Source organism: Chelonoidis abingdonii, chromosome 11, assembly GCF_003597395.2.
Source record: "Chelonoidis abingdonii isolate Lonesome George chromosome 11, CheloAbing_2.0, whole genome shotgun sequence".
Classification (NCBI taxonomy): Eukaryota; Metazoa; Chordata; order Testudines; family Testudinidae; genus Chelonoidis; species Chelonoidis abingdonii.
The window spans coordinates 26712023-26726374 of NC_133779.1; the positions used below are offsets into that span (position 1 = coordinate 26712023).

The 14352-nt window shown below is 49.3% G+C and overlaps 1 protein-coding gene across 1 annotated transcript; it reads left to right on the forward strand.

The window, feature by feature from the left end:
• The first annotated feature begins 229 nt into the window (after nt 1–229).
• Nucleotides 230–8057, forward strand: VMAC (vimentin type intermediate filament associated coiled-coil protein). Its single transcript, XM_075070421.1, is given in 4 exon segments — nt 230–354; nt 356–415; nt 417–436; nt 4135–8057. Coding segments are annotated over 4 exon segments (552 nt in total). The 5' UTR covers nt 230–240; the 3' UTR covers nt 4493–8057.
• Nucleotides 8058–14352: the final 6295 nt, after the last annotated feature.

The window sequence follows — 14352 nt, forward strand, 5'->3', positions numbered from 1 at the left end:
CCCCAAGGGCCCACCCCTTGCCAGTGGCCCTGTTGTTGTGCCCCAAAGGGCTCCCCTGTCAGAGAGGAGCATCACCCTACCCCCAAAGGTCACTGCCCAAAGCTTGGGTGCCCCAAGTCATCGATGCAGGCCAGGGATAGAGCGGGCTGGCTGGGGCGTGGCTTACCCCGCCCCGCCCCGCGCCTTGGCCGACGGGGCGGGAGCCCACAGCCGCAGAGGGACTGGCCGGGCCCGGCCAATATGTCGGCGCCACCGGCCGTACAGATCCGCGAGGCCAATGCGCACCTGGCGGCGTTGCACGGGCGCGTGGCGGAGCTGGAGCGGCGGCTGGGCGCGGCCGAGCGCACGGTGCACGGGGCAGGCGCCGAGTCTCATCCGCAAGGACGGCGAGCCTGCGCGCGGGCCGCTGCGGGAGGCTGGGGGCTGCCAAGGACAAGTAGACGCCGGGGAAGCGCCTGGCGGCTCCTCGCGCCCGGCCGGCCCGGCCCGCCCAAGGCTTGTGCGCGGCGCCGCTCGGTCCCGCCCCTGGGCTGCGGTAAGGGTGGGCTGCGGGCGCCGGCCGGCCGAGCCTGGGAACGTGCAAGACCCGCGCCGTCCTGGGCCGACAGACCGACGTCCCTCGGCTGGGCCGGTCAGTGGGGCAGCCCCGCTGTGAGACCAGCCTGGAGGCCCAGAGTTAAGAAGGACGGCAGGGAAATGCGAACTGGCCCTAACAACCGCTTCGCAGCCTTCGCTGGCGCAGTTCCGGCTTTGTGCGCGGGGCCACGGTCTTTCTGCGAGCCCCACTTCCCGGGGGGAATAGGAATTGAGCCGAGGTAACACGTGCGTTCAGATGAGCATGGCCAAATGGGCTCGGTGGTCAGGTGTGCTTTTGGCTGGTGGTAGCGATGTATGAAAAGGATGTCAGGGGATTGCTTACTTCTAATCTTGACAAAAGCAGTCTTGCCTCTTCCCCCATCAAAACAAGAATATGACTGATGTAGAGTACAGTAGCTGACAGAGCTTGTTAGGTTCAGGTTGGTTAACTTCTCATTAGAGGACTCTATTTTCAGTTGTTTGTTACTTTGCCAAAGTATAACCAGTCATGGTGAAGTTTTCCATCCCAGGTCTCTGTCTCAGGCTGAATTTGTTTTGGAAAATTTCAGTTAAAACAGTCATGGCGTTTCTGAGAACAGTGTTAGGGAAAAGTTTTATGCCTATGTTGTAGTAAAGGTTGTTAAGTCAAGTTAGGAAATACCAAATCTAAGGTTGCTTGTGCAATTCTAATTCAGTCCCCTTGTATGCATGCATGATGGTGATTTCCTGAGCATGGCTCATCCCTCACGCTGACTAAGCCAGGGCTTCTGAAGAAAAAAGTATTTGATCATGTATTCCTTAATTCTGGTATTTCCTAACTATTCAGTGCTTTGAAACCTTAGTGTTCTTTTAATGTGTTTTCTTATAGTTTTTAAAAGCAAAGTGAAACAACAGAAATACCTTCACGTGATCTATATTCACCATCAAATGTGTCACTAGCAGGGTCAGGACCTTTAGATCAAACTGCGGACTTCTACCGCCTGAGTTCAGTGAACATCTGGTCACATCAGTAGGCTGTTATCCTGTATGTGGACTCATTAGAGGGGAAGAGGTGTCAGGTTTGTAGAAATTTTGGTGGTGCCCAGAACCCACCCCTGCCCAAACTCCACCCCCCCCAAACTCCACCCCCCACCTGCCCAAGGCTCTGGGAGGGAGTTTGGGTGGGGGAGGAGGTCTGGGGTGCAGGCCCTGGGCTGGGGCAGGGGACTGGGGGGCAGGAGGGGTGCAGGGTGCAGGCTCTGGGAGGGAGTTTGGGGATGGGAGGGGGTGCAGGTTCGGGGCTGGGGATGAGAGGTTTGGGGTGTGGGAGGGGGCTCAGGGCTATGGCAGAAGGGTGGGGTGGGGATGAGGGTTCATGATGCAGGAGGGGGCTCAGGGTCGGGGTAGACGGTTAGGGTGCGGGGGATGAGGGCTCTGGCTGGGGCTGGAGATGAGGGGTTTGGGGTGTTGGAGAGGCTCAGGGCTGGGGCAGAGGGTTAGGGTGCGGTGGAATGAGGGCACTACCTGGGACGAGGATAAGGTGTTTGGGATGCGTGAGGGGCTCAGGGCTAGGGCAGATGGTGGGGGTTTAGGGGGGTGTGAGAGCTCTGTATGGGGCTGGAGATGAGGGGTTTGTGGTGTTGGAGGGGGATCAGGGCTGGGGCAGAGGTTGGGGGATGAGGGCTCTGGCTGGGACTGGGGATAAGGTTTGGCGTGCTGGAGGTGCTTGGGTAGAGGGTTGAGAGTATGGTGGGTGGGTATGAAAGCTCTGGCTGGGAGTGTGGGCTTGCGTGGGGCAGGGCTGAGGATGAGTTTGGGGTGCAGGCAGGCTGCTCCAGGACAGGGGCAGAGAGGACTCCCCCAGCTGGCAGCAGCGAGCTCTGGGGGAGGAGCCCCCCTTTCTACCCCCACCCCCAGCAATACACTCACCCCCACCACTGTCACTGCATGTGCTCCTAGGGCCCCTCTCAGGTCCAGGAATCTCCCTCGCCTCCCCCGTGGTGGGTGCGGGGGGGTGCTGCATGCACCTCCTCCGCTGCTGTTGCCTCTGACTTAGCCTCACTGGGGATGGGTGATGGTGCTGCCTCCTTGCCCAGCATGGGGCAGGAGTGGTGACTGTGGGTGGGGGGGGGGAGGGGCTGTGCTTGTGAAGGGTCCCGCTGGAAAAGGGAAGGGTCTGAGGGGGAAGGGCAGGCTCGGAGTCAGTCTGCCCTGGCAGTAGTGGATGAGGGGGCACTAGGCTGCTGCAGGGATGCATCATGGAGCTGCACGGAAGAGTCAGGGATGCTCTGCTCCCTCCGGGGCCCAGGGATGTGTACGGGACCAGCAAGGGGGGGAAGGGGGGTTAGGGGACACTCGGGGAGGCACAGGAGAGCAGCAGCTGAGGCTAGGGGGGAGACCCAACCCCAAACATTGGTGGAGCTGGTCACCTGGGCTCTGAATATTGCTGGTGCCTGGACACCATGTGGGTATGGAGCTCACCGCCCATGGAAGAGAGACCCATTTTACTAGTGGGATTGGTAGTATCTGCTGGATCCCAGTATTCCAGCAGAGGAATATTGAGACTCTGGAATCCTGGGTTCAGTTCTAGGTTCCAGAGGAGAGTATATGCTAGTGATTACACACCTTTCTGTTCCCATCTTCTGTTCTCCCTGTCTTACATGCACATCCACTTACCTCCCTGTTCCCTTCTGCTTCCAGCCTGTGTCCTTCCTCTGTTCCTCAGATACAGTGGTGTGAGTAAGGCTGCTTCTGCCACCTCCTTGCTCCCTTAATGCTAGCAGTTGAAAGCAAAAGGAGCAAGTGTCTCCATATTGGTGCTACAACAGAGGTGCAAGGATGGGAAAAGTTCTGCTCAGTCACAATATCATGATGGGACAGGTGCAGTCCAGTCGGCATGTAGGAGCTATATGGAGATGGCACATTCTCAGTGCAGATAGTCTGTGGAGAATTTAGCTGCCAGCATCTAACACACCTCTGTTGAGCATGTGCAAACTACAGTTTTCACTGGCTTTTAATTTGCCCATATGTAGGCAAATTTTTACAGTTACAGCAAAACACACCTCCCTGACATCAGTTGATCTCCCTTGCCAAATTTCATATTCCTGTTACAGGGTTCCTCAAAGAAACGGTTGTAAGAAAATTTTAACATGGGCAAAACAATGTATTTTCCCCTAAACTCATTATTTAGAATGGCTGAACTGTTTTAGTTGAAACTTTCATAAAAATTCAGTCCAAGGGGCAGACACTCAGCATGGAAAATTTCAGCCTGAAAGGTTAACATTTGACAAAACTATAAGAAACAAGATCTTATAATGGAAAGTGTTAGTATCACTATTTGCACTGCCAGAGCTGTGTTAGAACTTCATAAACAGCAGATCCAAAGAGAAAGATTTAGGAAGCTTGAAATGATATTGGGATAATTTCTTCAACATTTTATATAACCTCTGTTTTTTTAAACTGAAAAACCCTTTAGCTCTTTATAGAATGAGGGCAAATAAGTGAGGAACAGTAGTTGTGTGCATGGCTACGTTTTAGTAGCCTTGTTTTGAGACTGTTTTTCTTCTGTTTTCTTCTAAGAGAAATTACTGCTCTGCAGCAGAAGCTGCTCTCATCTGAGGAGACAGTTCAGAAGCTGTTGAATGTCATCCAGAAAAAAGATGACTTAATTGTACAGCTGAAGCACAGGAGTCATCTTCTGACTAAAATCTGCAGAAACCGACCCATCCTGGACAGTCTTCTGTCTTACATGGCAGAAGGGGAACAGTTAAGTACCTTTCCAGGGACCCAAAGTGATTCCAGTTCTCCAGTTCATGATGAGTTCCAGGAGTCAAACTGCATCACCAACCAGATATCAAAGAACAAAGACTTCTCTCTCAGTGAAGATGACCTGGAAGATCAGGAATTGGATACGAGCCAGTTTGGGACGACAGTGTGAACTGAGTGTGGAACATGACCTGTATTACAAATACTCCAGTTCTGATTTTCAAGATTTTTAATCTTGTCCTGAAAGAACCAGGTTCAGATGGGAGTCTGTCCCCCACCTCCTCAGTTCTTGCAAGTAGCCTTTTCTATACCTCCTTCATTGAGGACTCAGGAAAGTGGCTACTTGACTGGATACTAACCCTTGTTGAAATGGGCACTTATGGGTTTTCCACTGTTCCTTTATCATGGGGATCTTTTAATTCATCCTGTCCTTCAGTATTTACTTTCCTCTGTGACACAAAACACTTCATGTTAAGGATACTTAAGTCAAATGCATCTCCATCGACTTTCAGCTTCTGTTGGCCTAAGTGCTGCTCCTCATCCAGGTCTGCTGTATATCAGAGCCATAGACAGTGTTTGATTAGAGCAGGATCTTTGTTGGAAAGTTTGGCTGCATTGGTTTTAGTTATATGTTGAATTCCTAACCTGATGTTTTGTTTTTGAGATTAGATTTGTTAGTTAAGATAAATCCAAATCTTTTCTTTTGCTCTGTTGAGTTAGCACAGAAAGAAGGAAACTAGTGTATGGATTTGAGGCAGATTCACAATGTAAATGGAGGGAATCCATTTTCTGAAATTCACCTTCTTTCCAGATTGTCTTGTCTGTTTTAAAATTAGAATGGAAGAATTAATGGGAAAATAACGCATTCATTAGTAAGAGGATTAGTCACTACAGTTGGTGGTGGGATTTTAAGGAATATTATGCATAAAGTTAAGTTTCTGGGTAGAAGGGTTGGTTTCTGACTTGATCACTCTGACTTCCATTTAAAACTTGGTAGAAAAATTAATCTATTTTAAACTTTTTAAAATTCTGCCTCTTATGGTTTTAAGATTGGCACCAGTCACTGCATGGAAACTTTGCTGCTGCACAAAGTGGCCAGCTGTAACCTCTCTGCCTTTGTCTGGAACATGTAGATTTTCTCTGTGGCCTAACCAGATTTCTTTTCCAAATTCATCTTGTTTAAACTCTCTGACTGATAGCAGCTCTATATGCAATTCCCTGTAGCTGGCTAAGTACTTTACTTTCTTATTTATCATAAAGACTTGCTTTTATATGGGATGTTCCTTGTTCAGAATTCTTCAGACGGAAACAAAATGTGAGAATGGGTCTTTGACTTCAAATAGGAGTAAAGGAAAATCTCTTAAAATTCCTTTTTGAGAAACTGTTATAAACATATGCAACATATTATACCACCAGAGTGAATTTCCTGTATTTTTATCAATCTAAAACCCTTGACTACTTTTGGTTACTAAAGATTCCTTTGCATTTTTTGCAGAACAGGGTTTTGGCAATTATGTTCTTGCCAAATACTAACTCAGGTAAATACATTCTGCCTCCATACAATCTCTGCCATTTACATTAAATAAATAATTCTTAACTTCTTCATCAGATGTGTGGGAACAGTGCTGGTGACACAGGATGGATACAGTTACATACAGTGAGAGTGGTGTTTTTGTAGTGGGTGGAGTGACCTCTGTTTGAAGAGTTTATAAAAGCACTTGGTGATTTGGGATTATAGGTGCTATGTAAACATAAGGGATTATTATCTCTTTACAAGTCTAAAGTAAATGTGCAACTTCTTGTGAACATGTACATTATGCAGGTCTGGCCCAGTCTATGTGGTGTCCCTTCAATGTAAACAATCAATCTTCAGTGCAATAAAAATATCCCAGTGTATTTTTCATCTGAAATTGGGTATATAAAATAATTTTGCATCTGCCTATATAGAATTAGGAATTCCTTTGTAGTTCGTCAGATTCAGATGCAGATATTTGCACTTAACAGAAAAAGAACATCTTGCTCTCTTACAAGGTGTCTCTCTCTTTCCCAGTGGAGAAGAAGGGGTCAGAAAGGACCCAACTGTGTGCAATGGCAAGAAAGACAACTGACTCAAATGTGTCCGAAGCAATAATCCTGCTCTTTGTTTAAGCTGCAAATGCTCTTGTCATGACCTTGGTGCAAAGGATACAAGATATGGTGGGACAGTCAGCCTTTTGAAGCTTCAGCTGCTATCTCATTACACTCCTTGCCTCTTCTAGTTGTCACAGTTTGGGATGTGTAACTCCCTCAACAGCAAAATGAGACTATAACCCTAATTAGCATATGTATGTTTGTTTACTATTGTACAATTAGGGTGCAAGAAAAAATATAGGACCAAGGGAGCTCAAATTAATCTTAAATCTGTAACAGTCAGGCAATTGGACAAAATGGATTTGAAGTACTGGAATGGGTTACCTAGGGAGGTGGTGGAATCTCCGTCCTTAGAGGTTTTTAAGGTCAGGCTTGACAAAGCTCTGGCTTGGGTGATTAGTTGGGGATTGGTCCTGCTTTGAGCAGGGGGTTGGACTAGATACCTCCTGAGGTCCCTTCCAACCCTGACATTCTATGATTCTATCTGTGGCGTGTGAAACCCTAATGGGAAAGATAAAACTACATTTAGTTGTGTGCTGTCTCTGCCTTTATTGGCACTGATCTCATACACTGGTAAAGTTCTTCAGGCTCTGTCTTTGTGGCTAGTGTATTAAAGCTGTCACTATACCAGGGGTAGGCAACCTGTGGCACGAGTGCCAAAGACGGCACGCACGCTGATTTTCAGTGACTTTAACACTGCTCGGGTCCTGGCCACCAGTCTGGGGGGCTCTGCGTTTTAATTTAATTTTAAATGAAGCTTCTTAAACATTTTAAAAACCTTATTTACTTTTACATACAACAATAGTTTAGTTATATATTATAGACTTATAGAAAGAGGCCTAAAAACGTTAAAATGTATTACCGGCACGCGAAACCTTAAATTAGAGTGAATAAATGAGGACTTGGCACACCAATTCTGAAAGGTTGCTGACCCCTGGCACTATACCATTTGGCCCTGATGAGGCATAGTCATTTTCAAAACAACCTGACTGCACTGGTGGATTTTAGAGCACTTTGAAAAATCTGATCTCATACAGAAAGCTCTGCTCAACTATTGAATCTGATGGCTACAGAATAACACAGCTGAAGTTGCAAAAGTATTTAAACTATGCTGAACTCATTCCATGGCCTTGAACCAAAATGTTCTTAAAAGCTGTATATCCATTCGTTCTCTACAGTGAAATTGATTCCGCAGACAGCTCCATGTCTGCAGATCTCTAAAGAAGGAGGAATCCAAATCCCAAGCAGATATACATACTTTAAATCCTTTGAGAAAGAGGATGATATTGTACATTCCTTCAGCTCCTGTCCAATTCAGAGTTTTTAAAATCTTTTGCCTTCCTTAACTTTCCAGGCCTCTTTCTAAACTTTAAGGATGTAAACTTGTGTCAACATTTCATCCATTTATCATCTGTTTGTTACAGTGGGTGAAGGGCTAAGCAATTAGTTACTATTTTAAATAAAAACTCATTCAAAGTGTTTTCCTTACTGATTGTCATGGCAGTGTCATCCAGCTACCTGCATTTATTGCGTTTGTTGCATTTGCATCTGTCCTCGCTTAAGTTTTTCTTGCCAGATACAAAATAAAGATATTTTGGCATATTCAAGTCATGTTGTTTCCATAGGTTTTCTTTGCCTCTTCGGTTTTAAGCGACTCAACTGGTCAGCAACACACAGGGACCATCTGTCCAGTGTTTTCACTAGACTATTTACTTTTGTATCATCTCATCTGATTTCCTTTCAGACTTGGCCCCTCTAGTTTGAAATGCCCTGTACCTATTGGATTCTGGGAAGTGGGTGGGCGGGCGGAAGTCCACCCACTGCTAAAGGATCCCCCCCTTCAGCCTAAGGGGAAGTTATCCTGCTCCTGCCCTGAAGGGCTTAAAACAGCCCTGGGGGAAGGGAGCAGCTAAGATGGGCTGATTGGAAAGTGGCTGCAGCTGGGTCACACCCCAGTCAGGCCTGGCTGGTCCCTATAAAAGGCTGTAAGCCAGAGGTCCAGAAGCACTCTCTCTCTAGAGAGAGAAGGGTCTGGCTGCAGGGAGCTAGAGGCAGTGTACCTGAGTGGAGCAGGGCTGGGGACAGGCTGGGGAGCTCCAGCCTGGAAAGCCCCAGGCTGCAGCCTAGCACAAGGCCAATAGGTGCTGGGGATTGCAGAGGGCAGCCCAGGGGTAGGCCAAGGCAGCAGCTCCAAACCCTCCTTGCCAGTGATGAGTAGGCTGATACTGCAGTCTGCCCCAGGGCCTAGGGGCTAGATGATGACTGGCAGTAGCCTTATACTGTGGCGAGGTGGGAATAGCGGGTGGGGGTTCCCTAGGGAGGGGACACCATAAGACTGAGGGGTTACTGCCGGGGCAGCACTCCATGTAAAAGGGTACCGGCTCCAGGGAGGGACACGGGGACCAGAGGACAGGAGGATCGCCGACCGGCAGAGGCGCTCCAGAGCTGGAACGAGCTAATTCCCAGAAGTCACCAACAGATGACACCGCAGGGGTGAGTCTGCATGTCTACATGCCCTTTTCCCTGGCATTGGTAAATAATTCTAGTTGTTCTTTGAAAGTTAACGCATTTGCAAAACACAGATAGCTATCGTTTTCTGACCTCCCTAGTCCCTTGGAATGTTTTGTTTATGATCCTTTCAAGATATATAATTACTATTGACTCTCCCTGTTACAATATTGGGGGAGGGATAGCTCAGTGGTTTGAGCATTAGCCTGCTAAACCCAGGGTTGTGAGTTCCCTCCTTGAGGGGGCCATTTAGGGATCTGGGGTTTGGTCTTGCTTTGAGCAGGGGGTTGGACTAGATGACCTCTGGAGGTCCCTTCCAACCCTGATATTCTATGAATATTGTCACCTATCACCCAATTCACCTTTATGAAAGGAGTGTGAAACCAGTGCTCCCATCAGTTACCTGCAGTAGAATCTCCTTTGCATATGGATAGGTGCGGTCCTGGACTCCCAACTGTTCAGCACATGACTATATATAATGTGTGAGTGGTGAAGGAGAGTTGGCACCAACATCCAGGAGTTCAGTCACTGCTGACAGTACCTAGAGCCATTATTGTTTCCAGTTGTAGGAAATGGCATATTATTTAATATAAAAAGCCCTTGAAGGTTGACAGCTGGGTTGTAAATTTCCCTTTATTGTCCACATCTATTGTGTGTGCCACTTTTTCTTGTAGCCAAAGGAAGGGTGGGACTGTGTGCAGACTGTTGAAGTCTTTCATAACCATATGTAAGGGAACTGTTGGTCCTTTACTGAAACTCAGTGGGGTTTTTTTGGTTGGCTGCTCCCAGCACCAAAAGAAAGGGGAAGGGTCAATGGGAAATCGGGACTCAGAGACTGACAGTCCCCTGGAATAATGGGGGGAGGCCAATGCTCCAGATCAGCCTGATCGAGAGAGCGGGCAGGTTAATGGAGTCAGGAGGCCAGAGGGGAGCTGAGCTGAGCTGGGGAGCAAGGCCACGGCAGCCAGAGAAGCAGTTCAGGGAGCAGAGATCAACAAAAGCTACACAGAAGCAGTCCACAGAGCAGACCTGTACTGGGAGCAGAGCTGCAGCAACCAGAGCCAGAGGGGCTAGAAAGGCAGCCCAGGGGGCTGGAGGCAGAGTGGAGCTGGGGCTGGAGCAGTCCGGGGCCGGGTGCAGTGAGCAGCTCGGGAGAGTGAGGGGGTACCCTGAGCAGTGGACCCAGCACAGGGAGACACCCCCAGGCAAGATGCCGTGCAGGTCAGACTTGGAGGGGCATCATAACCCTGATGGCGGGGAGGGGGAGCTGATGCTGGGAAGAAGGGTCCTGGCACCTAGCACCTGAAGGCATGTGGCCACCACCAGAGAAAGTGTCTAGCCCATCCTGCAGCACAGCCAGGGCCTGAGAAGGAGGCCTGAGACATGTGAGAAACAGACTGAACTTGCCCTACGTTCCAGAAACGCTGCTTGTGATGTCCCCATGCCACAGAGTGGGGTGATGTGTTTTCCTTTAACCTTTCTCATTTTTTCCTTTTTTTTTTTTTAAATTGGTTGCTGTTTAATAAATTGTATTTCCTTTGAACTGTATGTAATGATCAGTGAGTCAGGAAAGCATCCAGTGCGGAGAGAGCATCCCGGAGTGGGTACACCCTAGCTCCTGTCCTAAGCAGGGGTGGCAGGTTTGTATAATTTTTGGTGTTGTCCAGAATGGGTCCATGTCCTGTCCCCCCTCCCCTACTCCTGTCTTGTAAGCTGAGATATATTTTTTTTAATTAATGTAAAAACGGACCAGAAACCATAAGCATTTAACAGTTTTCCTATATTTCACAATGTGGGGGTGTATGGGCGGATGAGAGGTGTAGGGGGATAAGGGGTCTGGGGTGGGGCTGGGGATGAGGGGTGTGGGGCTAGGGCAAAGGGTTGGGATGAGGGGTTTGTGGTATGGGAGGGGGTCAGGGCTGGGGCAGAAGGGGTGTGGAGGGGAGGACTGTGAGGGTTGGGGATGAGGGGTTCATGGTGCAGGAGGGGGCTCAGGGCTAGGGCAGGGGGTTGAGGTGGGGGGGTGAGGGCACTTGCTGGGGGTGTGGGCTCAGGGGTGGGGCAAGACCGAGGATGAGGCCTTTGGGGTGCAGGCAGGCTGCCCTGGGGCTGGGCCCAGGGAGGAGGACTCCACAGTCCCCTGAGCCCTCTCCAAGCTGGCAGCAGCAAGCTCTGGGGTGGGGGCCCTCCCTCGCCCCGGCAGCACACTCACCCAGCACTGTCACTGCACGTGCTCCTACCGGCCAGGCCCCTCTCAGGTCCAGGAAGCCCCTTCGCCCCCATGTGGTGAGTGCTGGGGGAAGGCTGCCATCATGTGTTTGCCTCCTCCCTCAGCCTGCCCCCGGCGCTGCTTCCTTTTGTAGCAGGCAGTGGCTGGCGAGGGAGCGCAGTGTCAGGGCAGCTGCGCAGGGCGCAGGAAGGGATACTCCAGGGGAGGCAAATGGGGCCTGGGGAGAGACCTGGCCTGAACATTGGTGGAACTTGGCCCCCAGGCCCTGAATTTGCTGGAACCTCAGCACCACAGACTCATATAACTTTCCATCCCTGGTCCTAAGTGACTTTGACAAGGTTGGGGATTGAGGCCCCAGGAATCCCAGGCCCAGCCTTGTTGGGGTTACAAGGACTCTGCCACACTGGAGAGTGGAAGGGAAGCCCTTGAGGTCAGGAAGGCCTCTGAGTGAGGACCCAGATCCTTTCACTAGCCAATTTCACTGGGGTAGTGTATAAGCCAGGAAAGTTCCCCACAGTAGCAGGTCCATTCACCCGCTTACACACAGAAACAGTATTTGGTATCCTAGTGAGAGAGAGAAATCAGCTCAAAGTTCATGTAATGAAGCTGCGGTTGCTAGGATTTATTTAAAAAACTTGTGCTGTCTATGATGTTATCACATATATGAGTTGCCAAGAATCAGCCGTGATAAAAGATTGAGAGAGTGCAATCTGCTGGGCTTCTTCCCGTCCTCCCTATTTGACAGCAGTTGCTGCTGTTTACAGGTAGAATCAGTTTGATGTCCACGTGCTGGAGGCTATTTAAGAGGGAAATGTGGCAGCAACTTTTTTTCTGCTAATACTTCTGTCTTTCAAGTACCTTTGCAAAAGTCAGCAGCTGTGAAAATTGATCATGGAGAGCAGAAATAGAAAACTCATGTTACTGTATGGTAAGCTGTCCAGCTTCCAGCTTCTGCAATGTTCTTCTAAATACTCATCAGTAGCTAGGACACTTATTGCACACTGAACCAAATAACAGAGGGGTAGCCGTGTTAGTCTGGATCTGTAAAAGCAGCAAAGAGTCCTGTGGCACCTTATAGACTAACAGACGTTTTGGAGGCTTATACACTACCCCAGTGAAATTGGCTAGTGAAAGCGCCAAAACGTCCCTTAGTCTATAAGGTGCCACAGGACTCTTTGCTGCTTGAACCAAATAAGTCTTCTGAAGAAAAAGAGCCCTCTGCCAACAAGTCCTGGGAATAGTGGGTGGGAGTTCCCTGGGGAGGGGACACCCTAAGACTGAGGGGTTACTGCCAGGGAGCAGTACCCCAGGTAAAAGGGCACTGGATCCAGGGAGGGACATGGGGCCAGAGGACAGACAGATTGCTGACTGGCAGAGGGCGCTCCAGAGCTGGAACGAGCTAATTCCCAGACGTCACCAGAGATGGCGCCACAGGGCTGAGTCTGCATGTCTACATGCCCTTTTCCCTGGCATTGGTAAATAATTCTAGTTGTTCTTTGAAAGTTAACGCATTTGCAAAACACAACTAGCTATCGTTTTCTGACCTCCCTAGTCCCCTGGGATGTTTTGTTTATGATCCTCTCACGATGTATAGTTATTATTGACTCTCCCTGTTACAATATGGGCAGAGGGATAGCTCAGTGGTTTGAGCATTGGCCTGCTAAACACAGGGTTGTGAGTTCAATCCTCAAGGGGGCCATTTAGAGATTGGTCTTGCTTTGAGCAGGGGGTTGGACTAGATGACTTCTGGCAGTCCTTTCCAACCCTGATATTGTATGAATATTGTCGTCTGTCACCCAGTTCACCTTTATGATTGTAAATCTGCTGCTGCAGGTCAATCAACTCTACATATAACATGCTGCAGAGTACAATCTTATTGGCAGAGCTGGCATACCTGTCCACACACAACAGTAAACAGGCAGGGCAGTGATACAGAGGGGTTAAAGTGGGCAACTAGGAATTGGAGCCCAGGTGTCTCATTAGCTTGTGCAGCTCACCTAAGGGCATGTCTTCACTGGCAATGTTAAAGCACTGCCACAGTGCACTGGCTATACTGTCATGTTACATAGCTGAAGCTTGCAGCCCCCAGGGGTGTTTTTTTTCACACCTCTGAGCAAGAAAGTTGCAGTGTTGTAAAGTGCCAGTGTAGGGAAGCCCTAACTTTGGAGTCTTTATTTATCTGTTAAAGGAGAAAATGCCCGTTTTCTCATGGCTATTGAGTTTGCAGATACTTTGAGCGTCCTTCCCCTGAGGATTTCCCTCATGGTTTAATAATACTAGACCTTCAAATCCATTATCTTGTCATCCCTCCTTTTCTTTATGAGGGGTCCCAGGTTGAAGAAAATTGATGCCCATGACTCAGAGAAGCTGAGGATGAGGGGTTTGGGGTATGGGAGGGGCTCAGGGCTGAGGCAGAGGGTTGGGGTGTGGGAAAGAATTCTGGGTTGTGGGGGCTCAGGGCTGGGGCAGGGGATTAGGGTGCAGGGTTGGGGTGCGGACTTACATCTGGTGGCTCCTGCTCAGTGGTGCAGCCAGGGTGCAGAGGCAGGCTTCCCGCCTGTCCTGGCACTGCGGACCGTGTTGCGCCCCAGAGGAGGAACGAAATACGAAACTGGTGCTTGGAGTGGGGGCAGCACATGGAGCCCCATGGTCCCCCTGCCTAGAAGCCGGACCCGCTGCTGGCCACTTCTGGGGTGCAGCGTGGTGTCAGAGCAGGTAGGCACTAGCCTGCCTTAGCTGGGCAGCACCACCAACGGGACTTTTAACATCCTGGTTGGCAGTGCTGACCAGAGCTGTTAGGGTCCCTGGGTGCTGAGCAAGGTGATTCAGTGCCTTACATGCCGTGACCCAGTAATGGGTCGTAACCCAAACTTTGGAAAACACTGGCCTAGACCATTGTGGCCATGCACTGGAGTTGCAAAGTCAGCAACATTCCTGGCATAACAAGCCGTGTGTGATGCTTTTAAAGTTTGCATTGTTGCATAATACACCAGTAGTTGATATAGATCCTGTTGTTTGTTTCTTGTAGATGCTCTTTTCTGGATAACCTGCTCCATGGATAGTAATTTATTTATTAAATATTGCTGTCAGGAGTCAGTGTTGAGAGCCAGACATTGAGCAAGATTTTTCTGAATAACATGTGTCACCATTAGGATGCTGTATTA